The 20,121-nt window shown below is 37.3% G+C and overlaps 1 protein-coding gene across 1 annotated transcript; it reads right to left on the bottom strand.

Annotated features, from left to right (window-relative positions):
• Window positions 1-365: 365 nt before the first annotated feature.
• LOC147501716 (uncharacterized) lies at window positions 366-851 on the bottom strand. Its single transcript, XM_086604379.1, has one exon. The coding sequence runs from the start codon at window positions 849-851 to the stop codon at window positions 366-368; it is 486 nt and encodes a 161-aa protein (XP_086460505.1).
• Window positions 852-20,121: the final 19,270 nt, after the last annotated feature.

Genomic DNA, 20,121 nt, shown 5'->3' with positions numbered 1-20,121 from the left:
AAAAGCTCTTTCAATATCTTCCTTCCAGCTTCTTGCATCATTGCGAACCACTTCGTCTTTAGAGCATTAAGGTTTGAAATTGTTTGTATAAATGCCGCATAGTCAGGATAGATACCATCAGCTAAATAATAACCCATATTATAGCTATGCTGATTTACATCAAAATAAATAGGTGGAGAAGTACCATTGATCATGTGCTCAAATACCGGCGAGTTGTCCAACACGTTGATGTCATTGTGTGACCCTGGTATCCCAAAGAAATAATGTTATATCCACAGGTTTTCAGTTGCAATAGCTTCGAGAATAACAGATGGTTTTCCAGAATGACCACTGTAAGCACCTTGCCATCCAGTTGGACAATTATGTCATTCCCAATGCATACAATCAATGCTTCCCAACATACCCGACCATCCACATATGACAGAATGTGCAAGCAAGCGTTTTGTATCTACAATATTTGGCCTTCGCAAGTAGACTGAACCGTACAATTTGATAATTGCATCACAGAAATGCCTCAATGCTTGGTTTCTAGTTTGCTCGGAAATGTATAATTGATCGTCAAGTTGATTAACCACCGTACCATAACCAAGAATACGCAAAGTTGCAGCCACCTTGATCAAAGGATCTATACTAGGTTTACCAACATTGTTAAATTTAGGTTGAAAGTACTTAAAATGAGTCTGAATATCGTTGAAGATGTAAAGAAATAAAGATTTTTCATCATGAAAAGCCATTTTGAAATCCTCTTTCGGAAAAACAGGACGATCAACGAAGTAGTTGTCCTTCAAGATTTCCAAAGTCAGGGCATAGTTTCTATGTTTCACTTTTTCGACCCTTATTTGAACCACCATGTGGTGCCTTTGGAGCATGTACTTGTGCTTGTGCAAGTACAGCCAAATGGTGCTTTATAAGAAGAATGACATTAACAAATTCTTCATCAAGACTATCTACCGAGTATTTCGCTGGAGAAGATGAAGAAGAAGACGGCGATGAAGATGAAGATGAAGATTGAAGGGGAAAAAATCTCATCATACACTTTATGATCTATTTCTTGGCAATGTGTGTGTGTTGTTTGTTAAGATTGATGTGAAATGGTTGAGTTGTTTGTTAAAAATGTTTGAGTTGAGTGTATGTAAAATGAAGAAGGAGATGAGTGTAGATATATGGATGTAGAATTCTGGCCATTTTTTACCCGTTGGAGCACACGACATTGGCAATGGCGCGCGATATTAGGAGTGGCGTGCGATAGTACGACTGGCGCGCAGTGCTGGTCAAAGTAAAAAAAAAAAAAAATTGGCGTGACATTTGCAATGGCGCGGGACATTACCAATGTCGCTTAGCATCCGCATCCAAATTGCCAAATTTGCGAACAAGAATGCGAACAAGCAGGTGATGCGACCAAATTTGAGGCCACCTAGAGATGGAATTCCGAGAAATTTTGAAGTTTTTCTTCAAATTTAAAAAATTTGACAGGTTATACTACCACCTACAGATGCTCTTACACCTATTTTCGGTTTCCTAATTTCAACCAACCAATCCATTTAATGATTAATAGAAGCATTTGAGTAAGGATTCAAAACTTTCTGAGTAAGGAGAAGATATTGGCAACAGAGATTAATGAACATCTTTATGAAGATAGAATTATATGAACTCTTAACCCTTCTGGTACATACACTTCCAAGTCTGCTAAAGGGAAGTAGTGAAATGGTATAACATGGTTTGGGATAAGTTAGTTATGCCTAAACACTCCTTTATTGCTTGGCTTTTGTTTTCGGGAAAACAACTTACTCAAGATAGGTTAATTCAAAGGAAGGTCTTATATTCCTCTAAGTGTTGTTTGTGTGATTCTAATGCAAGGGAAAATTTTATTCACTTATTCTATGACTGCCCCTTTCAACAAAACATTATAGAATAGTGTTAAGCAGCACATAGGGTTATCTACTCAAGCTTTATCTGCCAATGGGAAATGGAATCAGTTAATGAGGTTGTGTCAGAAGAATTATATGGAAGTAGAAGTCTATAAAGTGTATATATGTGCTATGGTGAGCTACATATGGAGGGAGTTGGAGAGAAACTATTAGGAGATTTAGAAAGACTACTCAAGATTGGATGACTGTTAGAAATATATTGATAAGTGATGTAGGAGTATAATGTTGGATTTTGTTGAATCCCTTAAGATGTCCCACATGATGGACATATATCATGTATAATTAATGGTTTACAAAATATGGGCTTATATGATGAAGTATCCAAATCCATATGAATATTTTGGCAATTAGAAGTTGTTTCCAATTATAGTCTAATTTTTATGGGAAATTAGAATCATTGTCTAATTAAGGAAACTGTCATCTCCCCCTTTTTCTCTATATATACACATGTCTCATAGTTGTGTATTAGGAAAAGAAAACACATTAGGGTTAGAGAAAAGGCTTAGGGTGAGAAACAAGTTCTCCTTCGCCGTTCTACACATTTCATTCATCTAAAGCTATGGATTAAAGTATGTCTATTTACGTTTAATTATTGATTTATGATTATTATGATATTGTGGTGAGTTCATGCGATTTAAGATCCTTGATTTAAGTTTAAGAATATGTCTACATATATATATATCCAAGGTCAGTTAACAATTGTAAATGATTCAATTCAAGCAAAGGTTCTGATGCAAAGACTCGGAGTTACAGTGGAATACAAATCCAGAGAACCAACTCCATGTATATGGAAGAAACCTGAAACGGACACAACTAAGCTAAATGCTTATGGTTCTCTGACAGATATTAGTTGTAGTAATGGAGGAATCATAAGAGATGCAAATGGTAATGTGTTACTAGCATACACAGAAGAGGGTGGGCAAATGAAAGTCTTATACCAAGAACTTAGAGGCATCCAGAATATTAATTGTTTGGTTTGAAAAGTTAATTAGTTGTATTTATTTTGTCTTGTTTTATGTTTGTCTAAGTATATAATTTGGTCGTAACTTTTTATTTAAGTAAGAATGATGATTTAATTGTATTAGTTGAATTTATGGCCATAGAACAAATATTTTGTGTATTTTACTTTTAACACATGTCCATATACATACATACATATGACCCTAAAAGTTTTGAACTATCTAGAAATGATTTGGGGGTCTCTAGACCATTTTTTTTGGGCGGTAAATAACAAAAATGTGGGTATAACTTATAATCTCTTATTTTAAGTAAACCTTAGGATTTAAAGAGAAACTAGGGCAAAAGCTTTGGGGAGAGAAAGAGGAGGAGATCATCGTCTTCATTGATTTTCATGCTTTAAGACAAGTTTACCCTCGCGCTTAGGTGCTTGGTACTGAGATCTTTCTTTTGCACAAACAATTTATGAATGATCATAATCTAAAAGTTTTTATTTTATTTCACTTTGATATATTAAAATCATGTTAAGGCTTAAATGGATTGTGATGACTCAAGAAACATGTTAGATTTTGACTCTCTGCTTGTACAGGCTTTTGGAATTTTTAGAGAAAGAATCTTCCATATTACTCTTGAGAAGAAATCAGAATCTATATATCTGGATTTCTTAGAATTTGGATTCAACTGATTTGGAGTTGTATTTAATTTCATATGAATTGTTTTCTATGACTGCGCAGACCAGAAACCGTTTTTCTGACATTCCCAAAACTTGAGGTTTAGTTAGGTATTACGATGACTTAGGTACTTAATTAGATAAAAGTTCATGAGACTAAATCTAGATCTATGTGTCTAAATTTCACAGGATTTGGATTTGACTGATTTGGAGTTGTATTTAATTTCATATGAATTGTTTCCTATGACTGCGCAGACCAGAAACCGTTTTTCTAAATCTAGATCTATGTGTCTGAATTTCACAGGATTTGGATTTGACTGATTTGGAGTTGTATTTAATTTCATATGAATTGTTTCCTATGACTGCGCAGACCAGAAACCGTTTTTCTGACATTCCCAAAACTTGAGGTTTAGTCAAGTATTATGATGATTTAGATACTTAATTAGATAAAAGTTCCATGAGGCTAAACCTAGATACATGTGTCTGAATTTCTTAGGATTTGGATTTGACTAATTTGGAGCTATATTAAATTTTATATGAATTGTTTCCCAAGACTGCACAGACCAGAAACTGTTTTTCTGATGTTGCTGAAATTTGATCATGTCATTTTATTTTTATTTTTATTATTATTTTTATATGTTATGACATTCGATTGTGTTTGCAGCTAGTGGACTTCCAATATCTACATATGATGTTTTATTTTATATATGTTCATGTTTATTTGCACATTTAGTTTTGTTAAAGTTAATGAGTGTGCTATATGTATGTGGTTGATTTCCGGCAAAAGGATCCCGCCGTAGTCGATGTTAATAAGTATTACAGGACGTGGGCTTGTCGTGGTTTAAATTTGACAAATGGATCCCGCTGTAGCCATAGTCAATAAGAGGTACGGGACGTGGACTTGTCATAGTTTCTAAGATATTTGTTTTTTTTTAGTTTCTTATGTTTGGATTTGAATTGTTACCCATGGTTAATGATAACCATTTCCTTTGATATTAAGTATTACACGTCGTACACTTATCATGTGGTGTTGAAAATAAATTCTGAATCATTTGCTAGTTCAAGTTAAATGAAGTGTTAACTAATATCCAAAAGATGGTTCTATTGCTAAGTAGGTCCTAAGCTTTTTGGGTAAGCTTGCTTATATTGAGGTTTAACCTCTTATAGTTGTTGCAGGTTCTTGGACTCAGTCTCGTTAAGATCGATATACGTATGAGAGTTGGGGACCTACTCTGCTCAAAGGACTCCTAACCTTTGATTAGATGTACGTAACGGGGAGTCATATGTTCTTCTTTTGTCTTTTTGGAAAGGGCTTCTTTATGAGGTGCCATGATTTGTAAATATTTTTTTTGGAGAAAACTATATGTTAAACCCTTTGATCATCAATTATGAGATTAAATGTTTTGCAAATATTTATCTTATTTTTTAGTTCTTTTATGCTAAGTTTGATATTTAACAATTAATGCTCCTTAAATTTATATTAGGGGTGGCCAACCTATTGTAAATTTATGGGGTATTACAAAGATTAGTAAGATAGAGATGGCTTCCGACTCTCTAAGAGCAGTAAGGATATTGAGGAATCAGGAAAAAGCTCCTTGGTAGTGTGCAAACATAGTAACAACTATAAGAGAGATAGAAAGGAACTTTGTTTGGTTAAGGTTTGTTCATGTCTTTAGGGAAGCTAACAGAGCTGCAGATCACCTTGCCTATTTATCTAATTCTCATGTAATTGAATATTTTGTACCTCCTCAGCACCTCTGAGTGTTATGCTTATGCCATTGTTGAGGAGGACAAAAATGAAACTATCTATTTGAGATGTTAATACAGGTTGGGGTATGCCTTCATCCTACAACTTATTTTAAAAAAAAAAAAAATTCAAAACTTTAGGAGGGTTAATTATAGAATTTAAACTTTGATTCAAACACACAAAATTAAATAATACGCGTAGAAGGCAAATTTGAATTAAATTAACTCTATTATATGAATTCAACCACTTGTATTAAACTTCATAAATAAAATAATTTACCAACATATCTATTTTCTACAATGCATCTCTCTTGTTATTCTCTCACTTCTTAAACTAACATCTAGGTACTCACACACACACACACACACACACACACACACATATATATACTTATCTAATTACTAATTCTTACCAATTTACTAATTATAAACTTCTAATACCAACCCAATTCTAATCTTACTTGTATTGCCAATATTAACTTGATTTTCTAATAGTAACTTGTACTTGCTAATCACACCACGAGCCTCACCAACACTTTTGCTGCTAGAATCCACCAGCGATAATTGCCCCACGTGTCCAACAAATAATTACAAATAATAGAGGCTATTTTTTTTCCATTTATTTTAAACTAAAAAACAATATTCCAATAAACCAATATGGAAATAACGGTTTTCTCCCCAAATCATTTCGTACTCTCTCTTTCTCTCAATTCCTTCATTCTTCATTTTCTCCACTCCTATACCTTTATACATTTTTCCTCTTTTCCTATAATTAAAGATGGAACCTGATGAAAGCAAAACTAGAGAAAAATCAAATAAATCACTATATGAGGCGAGTCCTGTACTTGGAACGACATTCGAGAGTGTAAAAGAGACTAATGATTACTACAACAGTTATGTAAGAGCTGTTGGGTTTAGTGTAAGGATTAAAAGATCAAATAGTGATCGCTCGGATTCTAAAAAAATAATAAAATGTTGTTTTGTTGTTCATGTGAACGGGTGTACAAAAAGATAAAAACGCTTGAAAAAAAGAGAGATGAAAGACGATTTGGGTGTTTGGCGGAATTCGAGATTAGGCTGACGAATGAAAAAAATGTTTTTACTAAGTTTTTTAGTGAACATAGTCACGAACTCACGATCTCACGATCTCGTGCCCCCAATGAATTCTAACTTATTGAGGTCTCACAGATTATATGGTTCTCAAGGAAAAAAGGTGAAGAAAATGCATTCAGTGAGATTAAAACCAAGTCAAATTCATGTTTATGCTTCTACAGAAGTTGGAAGGGCCAAGTATCTAGATTACACTCGGAGTGATTTGAATAATCTGTTATAGAAAAAGCGGAGAGAGTTTCTAAAAAAAGGAGACTCACAATGTCTTATTAACTACTTCAGAAAGAGAGAGAAAGAAGACAAATTCTTTTCTTATTCTATTCGGTACAACGAAGAGAGTGAAATAACATAACTTTTCTTTTGTGATGCAAATATAAGACGAGACTACGGGTTGTTTGATGATGCAATTGCTTTTGACACAACCTTCAAAACAAATAATTATCATATGATGTGTGCGCCATTTGTGGGTATCAATAGTTATGGGTAGACCGTTCTTTTTGGGTGCGCATTATTAAGTGACGAAACCACAAACTCAGTCATCTGGTTGTTTGAGACATTCGTGGAAGCAATGGGTGTGAAACATTCAATAACTATTTTTACTGATCAGGCTATGGCCATTTCTAATGCGATTGAGGTTGTATTTGTAACAACAGTCAAATGAATTATTTGTTTGTACAACTCTATTCAGAATCTCCTTTCAATTGTCTCAATACAAATATAACGTACACAAGAGCTAAGCCTCGATTATATCCTTTTTCCACCCAAGAAATTTACAAGTGACATAGAACTAACAAGATTTGGAGAACAAGACACAAGAAACCAAATACATGGAATCAATACTAATTTGGCATCTATTTCGAATCTAAGGATCAAAGTGGATTCGAACCACCATCTCTTAGGATATGTATGCACCGCATTTTGATCCCAATCACTTTGTCTTTTAAGCTAAAGATCTATTTAGAAATTATTGTTTAAATCACATGTCCAATTCCAAGAATATTAGGGTGAATTGTATCAAGTAGAAGCACACGTATACGGGCTGCCATGAACAAGCATTTTAGAGAATTTTAGTAGACCTTGCAACACCATTTCCCACTCATTCCTTGGAAGGCTAAAACAAACAAGTTTTTAAATTAAATGTATTGTTAATAGAAAGGAAATTCAAGTAGCAGTAGCTACAAAAAAATATAATTCTCTATGAGTAGCATCGTTAACAAATATAAAAGTAAGAAATCAAAGAACATCATTAAACTACACCAAAATGTAAATAAATTTTCATTTTGAATATGAAACAGTCCAATTGGTGTGGTCGCATAACTCCCGGAAACAAGTATCAATAAATTTATAACATAAATTCATTACATGTATACCAATTAGTGATTATTTTTATTAACAATTCCTAAATTCATAAACCCTAACTTAGAAATTCAAATTTATTTACAAATTAAACCAAATTAGTTGTGCGTGAACTACTTAGCTAAAGATCGAAATTAAATCACAAATTAAACAAAATTAATTGTACCTGAACTACTAACCAAAGATCAATAAGCATCAACAAGGGGGTAGGGAGCAGAACAATAGAAATCAACAATAGAAAAGGTAGAGAGTAACATCAATTAGGTTGGTAATAGAGAGAGAGAGAGTGAAACTACTTGATAAAGATGTTCCTTTTTCCGTCGACATTTATTGGGTTTCCTTTGCTGGAGAGAGAAGATGAACAAATCAGTTTTATTATTTTTTGTTTTAGAAAAGAAAAGAAAAGAAAAAAAAAGGAGAGTTTTATTTGAAACTGATTGCTAGACACGTGGGGTAATATGGGCGCTGGTAGCATTTACCAACAAAAGTGCGGGTGAACAAATTCGGACTCATCACACCACTTTCTAATTAATCAACATCCAACTCTTAACTAAATTAGTTAGATCTAAAATTAGTAATTCCACCATTAATTCATAATTTCAACTCATAAAGGATTTCACTTATAATCGCAAGGAGGTGTTTCAAAGCGACATATTACAAGGATTTGTTTGTTTTGGTCCACCATATGTAACACAACTCAAAATGCTACAACAGGTTTGGCGAATGTTCAAGGGTATAACATAAAATTTATGAAATGTGTGTGTTATTATACTAAGGCTCTGTTTGGCCACATTAAAATCTGTAGTACCTGACCATGTATATGTGTAGAGGTTTGATGTTTTGGGGTGAACAACCTGGTGTTCTGTTTGCTAGGGAATGGTTGCACTCTTCTTTGGACAAGAGCTGCCTACGTATCAAGTTTCTCGGGGTCAACTTGAATCCAGCCTCACATAGTTTATCTCTCTCTACTTATAGATGTTTGAGCTGACTTTTCTTATTTACTTTAGGCCGTTATCAGGTGTAGATCCGCATTGTGTGCTATCTTGATGATTCACCATTACTCCTAATATTACAAAGTTAATGTCTCCTTTATTGGTGCATTGACTGAGTTTCATGATTGCGCTAGATGATTTGCTTCCATATATGGCTGTAACTGAGATTTGGGATGACCTGAGTCTAGGCGTTATGATGTACTGACACTATGGTACGAACTGATGGAGATACGACCTGGTGTGTGGACACGTGTATTGTAGTGCAGAACGGAGGGTACTTACACAGCCCCCTTAATTTTATCCGTTCTTTGGACACCTGTGGTATGAAAAAAGGAAGGATAAAAGAAAGCTTTACAACATGTGTCGGATAACTGGTTGGTTTAATTGGTGTTTGAAAAATGTGCAGGAACTATTGGGCTAGATTCTTGGGACCAAAATCGCGGCGGTTTGTGGGCGAGTCATCATTGCATTTGTGGAAATATGAAATGGTTTGTTTTTTCTCAAGGTTTGCGCAGCCAAAGGTTTTTTGTATGGGGAAAGGCCTTTCGTCTCTTCATTCTACCAATTCACGTGAAGAAAAAGCAAAGAGAAAAAAGAAAAACAAACCAACCTTTCTCGTCCTTTTGTTTTCCAGGTGCGTTTCTTTGAAAAACTTGATCTTTGTTTTTTTTTTTTTCATAGTGTCTATGACCAGTGATAGTTTGAGTGGGGAAGTGGAGGTAGATCAGTGGAGAGAGAGAACGGTAAGTGATGGGGATGATGAGGTTAAAGTTTGTAGTGGAGTTGGGGCTTTATCCTCTTCTTTAGTGGAGATGATAGCTAAGGAGTTGGGGCCTAAGTTGCTTTATGCTGATCTGAAGGAGGAGTTTGGTTGGGTAGATGCCGACCTGGCCATGTACGACCTGAGTGGAGAGAGGAGGTTGTATAACAATGACTATGTTCCTCCGGATGGGGGAGTGGTGGTTTGTTATGGGCAATTGAAGGCTGGGATAAGGTTGCCATTTTCCCATCTTACTGTTGATGTTTTGAATTTTTGTAGAAAAGCCCCTTATCAGTTTGTAGGGAATAGTTGGAGGGTGTTCCATGTGTTGGATTTGTTGAATAAGAGAGGTTATCACATCCGCTTAGGAGACGTGTTGAAGCATTTCTCTGTGAAGAGATCGTCTGCAATGAACTATAGTTTGCAGGTCGTAAGGGGGAAGTCTGCTGTGATTGTGGGGGGTGAGTAAGGAGGAATGGGGGCATAGGCCGTTGTTGGTTATGAGTAATTACACCCCTTTGGGTGTGAGCTAAATACCCGCTCTATAAAGTGGGCTGGTAGGTAGTTATTTTGTAGGTCGTATGTAAGTATTGTGTTTGATATGTTGTACGTTCTGATATTTTAGTTTCCTTTTGTGCAGAGGTTTCCATTCGGGGTCGTCCTCAGCTTGACGTTATAGAAAAGTTTGCTTGTTTGAGTTGGGAGGAGAAATGAGTTGTCTTAGGGGAGGTTGCCTACTACTTTAAGAAGCGTGGAGGGGAGAAAATCAACCAGAAAAAGGTGGAGCAAAAGAAGATGGCTCGTAAGCTTGTTTTGATATATCTCTGATTCTAGCTCGGACGCTGAGATGGAGAGGGAGAACCAAAGGAGGGAACCTGTTTCTGGAGGGAGAATGGCTAGAGGAGCTGCTGATAGCCGTTTTGCTCCTAGACATTTTGAGGGAGGTGATGGTGACTTAGCTGGTCGTGCTGGTGGAAGTGGAGGGGGAGGTGGTGATGCTCCTGCACCCTTCCGGAGGCCTCAGCTGAAGAGGCGCTCTGAGGTGGCTGATTCTGAGGGGGCAAAGAGGTCCCAAAATGAGTCTGAGGAACGACCTAGTGCTGGGGAAGGTCGTACTTCTTTAGGTCGGGCTCCTTTGAAAAAGATGAATCTGAAAGAGCTTGCTGTTGACATGGGGGTTGCTGATACCCGGGGCAAGAAGAAAGCTGGTAAGACTGAGCCAGTTGCCCAGAAGTGCAAGGGGTCGGGGAGTGCAGCCCCAAGTGACAAGAGTAGAGAGGACGTCCTGGATAGGCTTGTCACCTATGAAGACCCAGTGAGTGGGCTGAGGAAGTTTGTGATGAATAAGGACTGTAGCTTTAAGTCCTCGTTGGTTGCTGGAGGTTTGCTGGAGAGCATTGCCTTGGATGGAGATAGGCACCAGCTGGAGATCGGAAAGGACTTGGAGGGTGAACCTGAGAGATATGGACCGCTCCCTTTGCTTTGTAAGTGTCTCTTCGACCTGAGCCTTGTCTTGTTATTTGATTTTACTACTATCTGATTTACTTTGCTTGTTGTTAGGTCCTGGCTATGTATAGGAAGCTGAAAGAGATGGCCCTAATCTCCATACAAGAAGGAACTGGATGTTGCCAAGGAGGCCTATGACAAGCTGATTGCTGTTCAAGAGATGTCTGGGCTGAGGTCGCAGGTCGGGGATTTTGCTGGGATGGTGGCTTTGTTGCAACCATCTCTTGATGCTTCCAGAGTGGAGGTTCATCACTGGGTCGGTAAGTGTAAGAATGCATAGAGTGTTGCTGAATGAGCTCAGAAGGAGTACAACGACCTGGTTGATTTGGTGGAGAGTGGGGATGTCTATGTTCTAGTAGATGACTATCTGTAGCTAGAACATAAGTACAAGACCCTCAAGATGTCGGTCGAAAGTGGGGCTGCAATAGTAGCTGTGGATAGTGCTGTTGCAGATGCTAGTAGATGACCTGATCTACCATCCAACATTTCGACCTTGGAACAGCTCCAGCCGCTCTGCCAACTGAAGATGTTTCTATAGAAGTTGTGAATGCAAGTTGTGATTCAACTAGTGGCCCTGTTAGTGAAGAGGGTGTACCACTGGAGCCCTTGAATGTGGAGAATCTTTCCCGTGTTGATTGATCTTGATCTTTTTTGTTTTGAGGTTTGGTTGAAGCTCCTTTGAACAAAGTTTAAATATTTCTCTTGTTTGATACTGATAATTGATATTTTTTATGATGGGGGTGCTGAGGTCGTTTCCTCAGGATAACCTGGGGGCCTCTAGTATCTAACCAAATTTTTGTAAGAAGTAAAATATTTAAATTACTTACTTGTTCTGCTTTGATATTGTCTTTGAATGTTGCATGAGTGTGATTGCTTTTATTGCTTTTTGATTTGTTGTATGACGACCTGTGCTGCATAGTAGGAGTTTTGACGACATGTTGAACTATAGTAGATCGTTTGATGTTCGAAGGTCGTGATTGTTTGGTTTATGACCTGATTAGATGAGCATAGCTGTCACCTAGGTCTCCCCGCGTGTTTTTTTTTTGCTTGGTAAGTTTGAATTCATTAAAATTGTAACAAAAGTACAAAAGGGGGTGGTGTATAGGGTGGGCAACATGCTGCCCCCCTATTTTTTTTTCTACAAGTCATGTCTATATCATACCCTATTACAAATTCATACAAATCTGAAAAATATTTGGAATGGAGCTTCCCACTTGTGCAGCTATGGTGGCCTACCAACAGTGATACACCTCATTCTCAGTCAAAGATACACCCTGTTTGGCAAGCAAGTCCACCGTGAAGTTTCCTTCCCTCCAAATGGTTGTAATTCTCCACCTTTGAAGTCCCTCTGTGCATGTTATCCTCATGTGTGTTTGATTAGGTCGTTTCTTTTGGGGGAACTCCTATTGATTGATAACTAGCCTTTGAGTGGTAGTTATAGTTGAGCCAAGCTTAACCTTGTTCAAAGGTCATAAGTTGACTTTGGGTCCTTTTGGGGGTCCCTTATGTTTGTATTTGACTGATAATTGCGTGACAATTACAGTTGAATCATGCTTAACCCTGGTGTTAGTATTAAGTTGATTTAGGGTCCTTTTGGGAGATCTTGGGTTGGATTTGATTGGTAATTAACTACTGCATGGTAATTGTAGTTGAGTTGTTCTTAACTCTGGCTTTGGTGTACGACCTGACATTGTGATATCCTAGATCGGGTAGCTTAGTGCGAGATGCGTGGTACTCATGTAATGCAAAGATGACATTTGTACGCGAAATGCTGATAGAATTTTATTCATATTGACTAATACATCTGGAGAAAGATTATTGATAAAATTGCTAGAGGAGAGCTGTGTTCCAAGGTAGGGGAAGCACATCACTGAGCTGAGTTTTAATCCAGTATGCTCTATTTCCAACGACTTTGTCAATAATGTAGGGCCCCTCCCATGTTGGGTAGAGCTTGGTTAGAGCTAGTATCTTTTTGAGGACTAGGTTGCCAGCTTGGAAAGATCTTGGGATGACCTTCTTGTTGTAAGATCGTTGGATTGTTTAGTGGTACCGAGCTAGGGATATTGCAGTTGCTTCCCTTCACTCTTCTAGGAGATCGACTTCTTTTGCCAAGATGTTGTCATTTTCTCCTGATTCGACGATGTCAGAACATGTGGTTGTGACTATGAGTTTTGATGGTATGACTGCTTCTGTTCCGAAGCAGAGTGTGAAAGGAGACTCATTGGTACTGGCTCTAGCTGTTGTTATGTATGCCCATAAAATGTTCTCGAGCTGTTCTGGCCATTGACTTTTCTTGCTCTCCAACTTCTTTTGGAGATTTTCCTTGATTACTTTGTTGGTGGCCTATGCCTGACCATTGCTTTGTGCATATCTAGGTGTAGAAAATGCTTGAATGATGTGCCATTTTTGTAGACATGCCTCGACTTATGAGCCATCAAATTGAGTTCCATTGTCCATGACAAGGGTGTGGCGTAGACCAAATCTTGTGATGATATTGGTCCATATGAAGTTGGTGACGTGGACTTCTTTGACTTAAACTAGTGGGATTGCTTCAACCCATTTGGTGAAGTAATCTGTGGTTGCTAGGATGTATTTGAGTCATGTTTTCTTTTGTAGGATGAATGGTCCCATGATGTCTAGCCCCCATATATGAAAGGGCCATGGGCTGGCTATGTTGATCAATTCTCGTGCTGGATTTAAATGGTTGTGTTCAAATGTTTGACATTGGTGGCATCTGAGAACGTACTTCTTCGCTTCGATGTGCATGCCTGACCAATAATACCCTTGAATGATTGCTTTATGAGCCGGAGATCATGCTCCCGTGGTTGCCACATTTGCCTTTTTGTATTTCGTCGAAGATGAGTTGGCCTTCGCATGGAGTTATGCATCTTAGGTGGGGTCCTCCTGCGAATTTATAGATAATCGTTCGTTGATCACTGTGTATCTGGGAGCTCGCCATGTATGATAAATTTCAGGAATGGCCTATCCAAGATTAAGTGATCTCTTCTTTGGATGAGGGCTGAAAGTCTGTGAGGCTGTTGATACTTTCGTGATGGTAGGCGGCCCGTCCAGGATGTTAATGTAGACTGTGGTTGGACATGTCTCTTAGGTTTTTGGGGCTAAGAAAGCCAAACTGTCTGCATGTCTGTTGTCTTCTCGGGGAATGTGTTCCAAGGAGAATGTTTTGAACGAGCTGACAATGTCATTGATGACCTGAGCATATTTGGCTAGGTTTGCTCCGTTTGTGATATACTCCTTGGTAATTTGCTTGACGATTAGTTGTGAGACACTGTGAGCTGTTAGCTTTTGGACTTGCAGCTGTTGTGCCATGTGGAGGCCTGTGATCAACGCTTCATATTCCACTTCATTGTTTGATGTTGCGAAATCGATTTTGATTGACTTCTGTAGCTGTGTTCCTTCTGGTGAAGTTAACATAGCCCCCACCGACTACCGCTACTGTTGCATGCTCCATCTACGTAAATGTGACATGTGTCTGGGGTGGGTGGTTGATGGAATGAAGTAATTGGCTTGGGTTCCCAATTGACATTTTTGATGAGAAAGTCTGCCAAGAAATCAGTAACGACCTGACCTTTGAGAGACGTTCTGGGAATGAAGTCGATGTGATGCTCTCCTAGTTCTTTAACCCATTTGGCCATGCGGGCTGTTTTGTTGCTAGAACTTAAAACCTGTTTGATGGGTACATCTGTGATGACCTTGATGTTGTGAGCCTGGAAGTAAGGTCGGAATTTTCGAGCAGAGTACAACAAAGACAACATTGTTTTCTCTAATATTGAGTAATGTTTTTCTGCATCTGCCAACATCTTGCTGGTAAAGTAGACTGGATTTTCTATTTCCTCGCTTTCGCGAAAGAGGACCGAGCTAATGGCAAAGTCGGTAGTTGCAAGGTAAAGCCCCAGTGTCTCTCCTTAAGTTGGTTTGGACAAGACGGGTGGAGTTGATAGGTAAGCTTTCAGGTCGTTGAAAGCTTTGTGGCATTCGTCTGTCCATGTGAATGTTGCGCTCTTCTTCAATATTTGTAGGAATGGTCTGCACTTGTCAGATGCATGTGAGATCAATTTGTTGAGGGATGAAACCATGCCAGATATCTTGTAGATTTGTTGCTTGGAAGTTGGTTCTAGCATTTAAAGGAGAGCTCGTATTTGTTCTGGGTTTGCTTCGATGCGCCTTTGTGAAATGAGGTAGCCTAGGAACTTCCCTGAAGCTACCCCAAATACACAATTTGCTAGGTTGAGCTTCATTTTGTTTTAGCGCAGTCTTTCAAAGGCTTATTGTAGGTGAGTGATAAAACGATCATTTCACGTTTTGGTTTTATACTTAAGTCCGAAGTCCGAAGACCAAAGTCCAAAGTCCAAAGTCCGTATAGTTGTCCGTTTAGTCAAGTTACCTTACTCACGTGGGTTTGGTAGGATAGGTCGAGTAAGGGATCGTCCAAACCTTAGGGTTCGGCAAGGTGTACAATTGGATTTACAAATTTTGGTGAGTAGGATTTTAGGTTATTTAGTTGGTTTAAGTAATTTAACAGTAATACAAGTAATGTAAATAAATAAAAGTGATTTCGACATAAATAAACAAAGATAGAGAAACAGGGAGAGGGTTAATAGTACTCATGCAAGAATCATTTTCAACAGTTTATATTACCACATCACTACAGCTCTAATTCGTCTCGAGTTCATAGACAAACTCGAGACGACGTCGAGTATTGATCCTTAGCAAAATGCCTGCATCTCTGAGTCGCATCGCACTAGCATAAAGATTTGAACTAATATTTCATCTCTGGAATATCATTTCAGCTCCTGGTTCGATTCTACATCAGCTGGACAAATTGGAGAGCTGTCTGACACCATAGAGTCGCGCACGAGACATTTTGGGTCTCTCGCGAGACTGTTCTGGAGCATCAGCGGGCACTCCAAATTTGTACAGTCTTAATCATTTTGGGACCGAATGTATAATCTACACTTAATTCCTAAGTAGTGATTCTAGAATATTAAAGTGTCAATCCGGATTCTCACACAAGCAGCATAACCCTCCCCCTGAGGGGGGGGGGGGATTAGCTCATGGTCATTGAAGGAATAATTAAACTTGCTGTATACAATAAATAAGTAAATGCAGAACATGATTTAATACTTGAAAAGAAATGACTTTTATTAAGAAGAAAAACTTATAGTACTGAAGATGCTAAAAGGGAAAATGACGGAATATAAACTACGTACTGGAATGGAATAATGAAGCTACAGACGATAACTAAAGCTAACTAACTAATGAGCAAAGGCTAAAGCATAAAATGCTGAAAGAGAAATATTGAAGACCCCCCTCACATATATATAGGCTGGTCTCTCGTGAAGGAATTAATTTGGTTTCGTCCTTTTGCCAAATTGACCCATTCAAAACTTTGAAATACAAAGTTTTGGCTTCATCTGAATTAATTTGGTTCTTTGTCTTTTTGTACCTTATGTTTTGTCCCTTTCCTCAATTCAATTCAAACATTGAATTGATATTGATACATGTCTTTTCCTATTGCAATGTGGCACAAAATTGTGACAATCACTTGCCACCTGCCTATACTGACTCGTCATGCCTTTTGGGCCCGCAGAGTGGGTCCATGTAGTGTGTCCAATGGCGGTGCTGATTTTGGTGTTTTTACAACTTTATGTCTTTGCGTAGAGTTCGTCACCCTGGTTGCTCTGGCAGTTCACTAGCCGAAGTCGGTGTCCAGGTTTGAAAGATGTGAGCTTCGAAAGTTTGCTGCTTCTCTACATGTGGACCCGTTCTGTACTGGTTTTGTTTCTTTGGAAACTTTGGCTCTAGTCAGGCTTTGTTGGGTTTTATTGGGGCTGAGTGGGAAGACATCACATATTCTAGTATTCCCGTACTTCGATGCATGTTTTATCATTATATTCACGTTAACTGCGAAAACCTGTAAAAGTACAAAAATATTTATTACATGATTATTAATAACATAATTGACCAAAATGTTATGCCTCTCGGGGTTTAATATTACAGTTTTGGGTGCTTATCACACCACCTCCAAACAGCACTTTGCTTGTCCTCAAGCAAAAAAGAGACATTAAAATGATAAGTGGCCAAAAATGTGTTGTCCTAAGCTAAGTCTCATTTCGCAGAGTGCGGTTGCATTGACCATATGCAACAAAGCCTTGAACCGCTAGGAATTCCCTAGTGGATGATTTATAGCCTTGTGAGAGTTTTCCAGAGAAGATACTCACAAACTTCATTTATACTACAACGACTCAGTAACAAAGGCCCGTTTCCTTAATTAATCTCAGATATCTATACATCTCACTAGCGGGGGAAACAAGAATTAATTTTTTTTGAAATTTAAGTTAATATACATACAATAATCAAAACATCTACATATGAGCATGCATGCAGTGATCTTTATAATGAAATGTACGAGCAGGGCCGTTTCTGGATCCTTTGGATAGCGTCATTAAGTAGGTTCTCACAGGTATGTGTCGAAACACAATTTCTCTCTTATTTTTCCACTCAAGTTTGGCTAACTACAGTGTGCAGTGGGCACATGTTTCCTCTCAAACTCAATGACAGTCAGAGGAGTCGAGGTCGAGAATTCACATATACTACTTATTATCACACTATCCTAGTCTTAATTGAGCTAGAGGTTTTTATTAGGTTTTATGGGGCTTAGTGGTAGTGTAGAAGAAATTGGAATGAAAAATTCAAAAATGATAAGTATGAGAGAATAAGGTCTTCGAGATATTTATACTAGATAAATCTTTATTTTCTTTCCTGCTTTTAACATGGGTTTCCAAACTTGGCATTTTTAAGCTTTTGTATTCCCTTTTGATTTGATTTTGGGGGAAATTCTAACTTTGATAATTCTTTTGATTTTTGGAAATATATTTCTATTTTTCTTTTTCTTTTCTTATGAAGCAGGTAACTGATTTTGATTTGTGACAAGTTTTCTCTCCATTTTTTAGTTTATAACTATTTAGTACTACGAACTTTCATTTTTTTTCCTAAATGGTACCCGAACTTTGAAACTCGCCTATTTGTACCACGAACTTTCAATTTGTTTCAATTTAGTACATCAGTTAATTTTCCGTCCAATTTCACTAACGGCGTTAGCATTAGTCACGTTTTTCACTATTCATACAACACTATTCACATGAACAATGTTTTCACTATTCACGTGAACATTGTTTCTTCAAAAAAACAATTCACGTGAAGATTGAAAACACTGTTCACGTGAAGATTTTTTTTTTTTAATCTTAAAACTTAAAAATTATTTTTAAGATTGGTTAAAGATTTTTTATTTTTAAAAAAATCACTATTCACGTGAATAGTGAGTTTTTTTAAAAAAAAAAACTTTAATCAAACTTAAAAATAAATAAATTTTTAAGATTGATTAAAAATTTTTAAAAAAAAAACATTGTTCACATGAATAGTGTTTTTTTTTTTTTTTTTTTTTTTAATATAATTTGAATTTTTGAAAAAACACTGTTTACGTGAATAGTTTTTTTTTTTTTTTTTTTTTTTTTTTTTTTTTGAATTTTTGAAAAATACTGTTCACGTGAATAGTGAAAATGTGAATAGTACTAACGCCGTTAGTGAAATTGGACGGAAAATTAACTAATGTACTAAATTGAAAGTTCGTGGTACGAATAGGCGAGTTTCAAAGTTCGTGGTACTAAATGGTTATAATTTCTTCATTTTTCCGCACTTCATCCTATTTCTCATACTCATCATCTAGGTAGTCTTATTTATTTGTGGTTAATAGATGGGTAATGAATTTTTGGTGAAATAGAAAGGGTTAAGTAAAGGTACAATGGAGCGACTAGCGATAATTTTTTTTTACAGGTGTGAATTTTTGGCTATATCGATCCAAAGAAGGCCTAAATTCTCGCCTAGGAGTTGGGTAGTGATCAAGTAGGTAGAGGTGTAAACTTCTCTATTCGGAAAAACTACTCCTCTGTGTCATTACTCACATATCACACATTTTGAGGCTTTTTAGTTAGATTCTTACAGGATATGGAAACTAAGTTGTCTAACCGTGGGTCCCATAAACTTACTGCTATGTACATTTAATGATAGTCAATGCATGAATGCTCATGAAAAGATGTAAAAACTATTGCATACGTATTAACTCAAGTTTCTAAGAACAAGTCCTAATTCAAATGCTAAGGTGAGATTTCTAAATATTTTTCATCACAGAAAAGGAAACGAGAATTTGTCACTAAATATGTTTATTTAGACATAAAATAAAATTATATACAACTATGAATGCTTAATTTTTGCGAAAGGTTCTCGCTACCCCCAAACAGTCGGACGCTATGTCCTCAAAGTGTTAAGATGAAGAAAGAATATACCTGAAAGGCTTTGAGCAAAAATATAGTTGACATCTTCCACAAAAATTTATTGTAACACACTATATATTATACATCATAAAAGTGAAAGCACACTGTTAGGTTATTTATTTTTCATATCAAAACGTAAAACAAATATGTACATCAACTCACATTGCCCCAATTATGAACTGGGGGATGGTCCATCCTTGCTTTGTCTATGTAGAAATGTCATTCCTTTGCGTCACACCAATCTATCATAGCCTTCCAGACTTCGCTCCACTTCCTCTTCCTTGAAGTGTCCAGATGAGCTATCATTTTATTGTCATCAGGGAAGCAACGAACTTTTTTTAGATATCGCAAAGAATGAATTATCTTGTTTGTTGGACACATATAGTCTACCTTTACCCAGTCATGAAACGTTGCAAAAAACCGGGAATACGTCCTCATTATTACGCATCTTCATGGCGGCAAAGTGATATAGTGCTGCCAAAAAGACCGAGCCCTCTTAAGGTTCTCAATTACTAGGTCTGTGATGTCGAAGGCGGTATGTTGTTGGGCCAGGGCATGGAACGTCTTACAAGCTGATTTTGAGGCAGTGGAAAAATGCCAATCCCCCATGATGTTCAGAAGAATAAATAACATGGCAGTTCCAACATTCATGGTCATACTAGCTAGTGGAATAGTGTTGTATGGCCATTGGCCAGCTTCGATACGTTCAATGACCTGGGCAAGGCCATCGCCATAACGGGCGGCA

This window comes from Coptis chinensis, chromosome 4, assembly GCF_015680905.1.
Source record: "Coptis chinensis isolate HL-2020 chromosome 4, ASM1568090v1, whole genome shotgun sequence".
Classification (NCBI taxonomy): domain Eukaryota; kingdom Viridiplantae; phylum Streptophyta; class Magnoliopsida; order Ranunculales; family Ranunculaceae; genus Coptis; species Coptis chinensis.
Note: the sequence above shows the minus strand (reverse complement) of the source record. Positions and strands in the feature narration are given on the sequence as shown.

Excerpts from the sequence above, each read along its gene's own strand:
- LOC147501716 (XM_086604379.1), bottom strand. The coding sequence starts at position 851 with ATGGTGGTTCAAATAAGGGTCGAAAAAGTGAAACATAGAAACTATGCC.